This window comes from Sinocyclocheilus rhinocerous, unplaced genomic scaffold (genome assembly GCF_001515625.1).
Source record: "Sinocyclocheilus rhinocerous isolate Xijiao unplaced genomic scaffold, SAMN03320098_v1.1 scaffold88, whole genome shotgun sequence".
In the NCBI taxonomy this organism is placed as follows: Eukaryota; Metazoa; Chordata; class Actinopteri; order Cypriniformes; family Cyprinidae; genus Sinocyclocheilus; species Sinocyclocheilus rhinocerous.
The window spans coordinates 524,041-528,294 of record NW_015652292.1 but is presented as its reverse complement, the minus strand read 5'-3'; the positions used below and the strand labels follow the sequence as shown (position 1 = coordinate 528,294).

At 35.5% G+C, this 4,254-nt stretch overlaps 1 protein-coding gene across 1 annotated transcript in view; it reads right to left on the bottom strand.

Moving 5' to 3' along the window:
• The window catches only part of LOC107714435 (RAC-beta serine/threonine-protein kinase-like), a 26,044-nt gene that overhangs the window by 9,862 nt on the left and 11,928 nt on the right, over positions 1-4,254 (bottom strand). Inside the window, exons 4-5 of the mRNA XM_016520268.1 lie at positions 2,386-2,497; positions 1,858-2,005 (exon numbers count right to left, since the gene is read on the bottom strand). Of these exons, the coding sequence (XP_016375754.1) occupies positions 1,858-2,005; positions 2,386-2,497 (260 nt within the window). The remainder of the gene's footprint in view (positions 1-1,857; positions 2,006-2,385; positions 2,498-4,254) is intronic.

The following is a 4,254-nucleotide window of genomic DNA, read 5'->3' as shown; positions in this document are numbered from 1 at the left end:
TATACGAGAAATATATTTTTACTTAAATAATAAATTAAGAAAACGAAAGAAAAACTGTGCAACAAGTAGCCTAGTATGCACAGTTTCGGTTCATTTTTGTGCTGCACGAAAGGAAACGAGACGGCAGAAAGCGGCATCCTATTTTTCTTTAGGCTTATTTTACAAAAGCACAGATTTGTTTTTATTGTGAATGTACACAAATAAAAGCAAATCTTTTACAATTCTGATTATCTTTAGGACTAAAAGTAGTTTCTTCCACTGTTAGAAGGAAAAAAATGAAGTGATTGCACCGGCGCCGCATGCGCGCACAGTTAAGCATTGCTACCTTGACAATGCAGCCTGTTCATTATCATAATAAAAATACAGTCAGTCAAACATATGGAAAAAACACACTGCTCAGTTTAAATATGTAGTCAAATTTGTGCCGTTAAGCATTATCACTGTACCGCCATGATGTTATGCAAAACATTTTGTTTTACGTGGATATTGGAACACGACTGAAGTACATAAATAAAAATTTAAAAATTCAAATACATCGCGAATATGGAAACATTTGATTTTGTGTCGAATGAGAGACCCAACGTTGGTTTCAGTTTTGTTTTAGCCTAAATGAATTAGTTTTGGCTTGTCGTTTTCATATAGCTATAGCTTCTTATATTTTTAATTCTTGTTCTTTTCTAAATACTGTCAATTGAACGGATTTGTTGTGGAGTGAGGGGAACTAAAATAGCCTAGCTATGTTTACAGTTTTTATTATAATGTTAGTAAACATTTCATGTCGGCATTAGGCCTATTTCTGAATGAAATAATAAAATGCGACTTATACGCGACTTGGTTTTTTTTTTCTCCAAAAAACAATTTTTTTTATACGTGTAGCGTATTTTAACCATGCAGCAAAACTTTTTCAATATTTCAATAAATTACTGGGGGAAAAATTTTTTTTTTAACCGTTTAACATGTTTACAGTTTTTATTATAATGTTAGTAAACATTTCATGTCGGCATTAGGCCTATTTCTGAATGAAATAATAAAATGCGACTTATACGCGACTTGGTTTTTTTTTTCTCCAAAAAACAATTTTTTTAATACGTGTAGCGTATTTTAACCATGCAGCAAAACTTTTTCAATATTTCAATAAATTACTGGGGGAAAATTTTTTTTTTTAACCGTTTAACATTGTATTAATCGGTCAAAATTTTTACGGTCGGTTAACGGTTAACCGGTTAAAATGAGCATCCCTAGCACAGATCAAGCACCATTTATATATATTTAAAAAAAAAGGTCCAAGAGTTCTAAACAAATATGTTGCTGGATTCTGATGAGATGACAACAGGGGATGGACTTGAAGGAAGTGTTATTATGGATTATGGACTTATATTTTGACCAGAAACAACAGTTTAAAGTTAATACACCTTAATAATAAATTTCCTTCTTATAAACATGCAGCTTTTCACTTCACAATGTTAACTGATGGACTAGAGTCATTTCAATTACCTGTGTATTACTGTGATGCTTTTATTCAGTTTGGACTCATTCTAACAGCACCTTTTCACTGCAGAAGATCCATTGGTTGCCAAGTGATGTAATACTAAAGTTACCTAAATCTGTTCAGATGTAGAAAAACTCATCTACATCTTGGATGGCCAGAGTGTGAGTAAAATGTTTATTTTTGGGTAAAATTTTCTTAGAAAATTAGAAGACAGAGAGTGCAAGGTGATACAAGAGACATGAAATTAAAAGCTGTGTAGGAAACTGGTTCCTTGGGACAATGGACAACTGAGGCAGTTTCTTATACAGAAGTGAAGCATGTTACCCAAACATCCAGAATGTGGCTACACTTGGAGTTAAGGCACTTACCACTTTGGTGCGGGACTTTGCAATGGCAGCCTCCATTCCCTCCAGGCTGTTGTCTCCAGGGGAGCCAAAGTTGATGTCCATTGGCTCCTCCTCTTCCCGGGACTTGAGCCCATTGGCCACAGCCTGGATTGCACGTATCCACTCCTCTCTGCATTGACATCAAAATTAAATCACATTAGTCATACATTAAATCCAAGGAAAACATCAAAATATAAAGCAAATTATGGTTCCTCTTGTTATTTTCTATGATGTACATGATTTCCATCCTTTGGAAGAACTGGGCTTTTTAGTCACATAATGACTTAAACACAATTCCTGTTTCTGAAACGTTTTTCAACTCCCTTACTATTAAATTTAAGCAACAGGCAATGAGTACTAACCTGTTTTGGTTGGCAAAAATCTGGTTAATTCAACTAAATCTGCTTTTCCAGTAAATACCATTCAGCATCTGCTTCTTAAGCTCTCTCTTCCACTCATTCATTCACAAGGACACTGATTCCAGCAGAACCCTCCATCTCATCTCCTCACCTTTCAGCATTGCTATCCACGTGGAAGGTCCGCTCAATAACAGTGGTCCACTGCAAGCAGCGGATGACAAACGTGTTCGGCCGAGGTCGTTCAGTCTTCATCAGCTGACACTCTGTGAAAGATATTAAAGTTCTGAAAAGCTGTATTTTGGATTTAAATTTGTTGAATATGTCAAAAGTTTCTAAACCTCATATATTAAAAGTCAACTGCTATTTAAAGGAGTCATATGATGCAATTTAAATTTTTCCTTTCTCTTTGGAGTGTTACAAGCTCTTGGTGCATAAAGAAGATCTGTAAAGTTGCAGGCCAATCACAACGCACTGGATAGCTGGCCAATCAGAGCACACCTCGCTTTTTCAGACCGATGAGCTTTGTAAAAATCGACGCGTTTCAGAAAGGCGGGGCATAGAGGAGAAACAATAATGTACAGTATGTGGAAAATAATGTTTTTTTTTTTACCTTAAACCACATGAACACATTTCATTGCACCAAATACACAAAATAATGTTATTTTTAGCAGCATCATATGACCCCTTTAATGTTGATTAGATGGCTTCTTGCTTTCTTAATTGGGCGATTCTTCTTGACCGAATATGCTGACATCCAGGTTAAGGAGATTTAAACAAACATCCAACATTGATTGAAAAACACACACAAAAACTCAAGTCAAATTCTTTCATTTTTGTTCATTTTGCATGTTATAGTTTCAGTGTTTTCATGCTTTTATGTATTTAAAGGCTTTCTTAAACGCTACAAATGTTCCAAAGGTCAGAAAAACAAAGTTTTTGCCATAATTTACCACTACAACTTCAGTTGTTTAGATAGGAAAAGTGATCCTTAAAATCTCAAAAAGAGCAAAAACAATGAAAAATTCAATGTTGGCAGATATAAATCAATGTATAAAAACAAACAAACAAACAAACAAAAACCTGTTGATAATGTCCAATTTTCCATTTGGTGCAATTACCTTTATCATGCATCGCTTGCCTAAGTTTCTGTAAATGATAATTAGTAAGAAATTAAATAACCCATAGCTCAAAAACTAACTACCTAAAGGGAACCCATATGTAAGGAATAATTGACAACAGGCCGTTGAATTATTAGAAAAATAATGCACACCCGAGATGTAACGGCCACCTCGGGTGTGCATTATTTTTCTAATAATTCAACGGCTCGTCGTCAATTATTCCACTTATACTATGGTTACCACACCTCAAGACATCGATCAGATGATATATTTAAAGGGCTTCGTCCGGTTTTTGTACTTAAATCGCTATTGTGAGTAGGGCTGGGTATCGATTCAGATGTTCCAATTCGATTCGATTTCGATTTTCAAGCTCTTGAGTAGGATTATTTCTTCCGCATCTCATCCAACGCCTCTTTTGCTAGTTCCAAAACGTCATTTTAAAGCTGGTAATGGAGGCTTGAGCCGTTGATAGCATTCGAATGCAGTTATTAGAAAGAGAGCGAGAGAGACAGAGACACACAGAGAAAGAGAAAGAAAGAGAGAGAGAGAGAGAGAGCTTGTGTGAATTAGGCTACCTCTGTGCGTCCCTCAACAGTGTTCTGCAGCAGCGTGTCTAAACAGCGCTGTTATTACCTCGCTAGTGAGAAATGTCATATGTAGCCTTTATGTTGCTACACTATATAGTAGGGCTGCACGATATATCGAAATTATCGAAATATCGCAAATGTAAATATCGCAATATGCATATCACAAGGGCGTGCGATATCTGAATCATTTTAATAATAGGCTACTTAAATCAAAACGTTGCAAAAGGTCAAAGTTTTAGTTCGACGCATATAGCAGAGAATTGCTTGACGTTAAAAAGAGTTAAGTGCAATAAGTTGCAGAAAACAACTCTTTGC